The 727-nt window shown below is 71.3% G+C and overlaps 1 protein-coding gene across 1 annotated transcript in view; it reads left to right on the top strand.

Moving 5' to 3' along the window:
• Positions 1–4: 4 nt before the first annotated feature.
• The window catches only part of RGS14 (regulator of G protein signaling 14), a gene marked incomplete at its 5' end in the record, with an annotated part of 16,057 nt that continues 15,334 nt past the window's right edge, over positions 5–727 (top strand). Inside the window, 3 exons of the mRNA XM_021708391.1 lie at positions 5–166; positions 461–553; positions 634–724. Coding sequence (XP_021564066.1) covers positions 5–166; positions 461–553; positions 634–724 — 346 coding nt within the window. The remainder of the gene's footprint in view (positions 167–460; positions 554–633; positions 725–727) is intronic.

Here is a 727-nt window from a genome sequence, read left to right as displayed (position 1 = left end):
GGCAGGGCCCCAGGGCCAGGGCGAGGGCCGCGGCAGCTCCCTCAGCGTCCACAGCCTCCCCAGTGGCCCCAGCAGCCCCTTCCCCAGCGAGGAGCAGCCTGTGGCCAGCTGGGCCGTGTCCTTCGAGCGTCTGCTGCAGGACCCGCTGGGCCTGGCTTACTTCACTGTAAGACCTGGGGCGGGGGGAGGGGCACGGGAGAGGGCACAAGCCAGAGCGGAGCGGGGCTGCCCGTCGGCTCCCTGCCCCAGCCTCCCTGGGGGCACCCTCTTCCTCTCTCCCGGCTGGGAGCCCTTCCTTCTTTCTGCCATTGTCCACGCGGAAGCGGCTCCATTTGTCTGCCTGGCCCCGTCTGGCGTCGTCCCTCGGCCCGTCTCTGTCCCATTCTCTCTGACTGACCACGTCCTCCGACCCGGTCTCTGCGCCTCTGAGTCTGAGGGCCGTCCTGGCCGCCCCTCGCAGGAGTTCCTGAAGAAGGAGTTCAGCGCGGAGAACGTGACCTTCTGGAAGGCCTGCGAGCGCTTCCAGCAGATCCCGGCCAGCGACACTCAGCAGGTGGGCGGCGGAGCGGGGGCGCGGCGGGGCGACCCGGCCCGGCCGTGTCCCCGACCGCCTCCTCCCGGCCCCTCCCTCAGCTGGCTCAGGAGGCCCGCAGCATCTACCAGGAGTTCCTGTCCAGCCAGGCGCTGAGCCCGGTGAACATCGACCGCCAGGCCCGGCTCGGGGAGG

The sequence above is a fragment of the Carlito syrichta genome, unplaced genomic scaffold (genome assembly GCF_000164805.1).
Source record: "Carlito syrichta isolate Samal-C Ts95f unplaced genomic scaffold, Tarsius_syrichta-2.0.1 Scaffold136058, whole genome shotgun sequence".
In the NCBI taxonomy this organism is placed as follows: Eukaryota; Metazoa; Chordata; class Mammalia; order Primates; family Tarsiidae; genus Carlito; species Carlito syrichta.
This window is presented reverse-complemented; position numbering and strand designations above follow the sequence as displayed.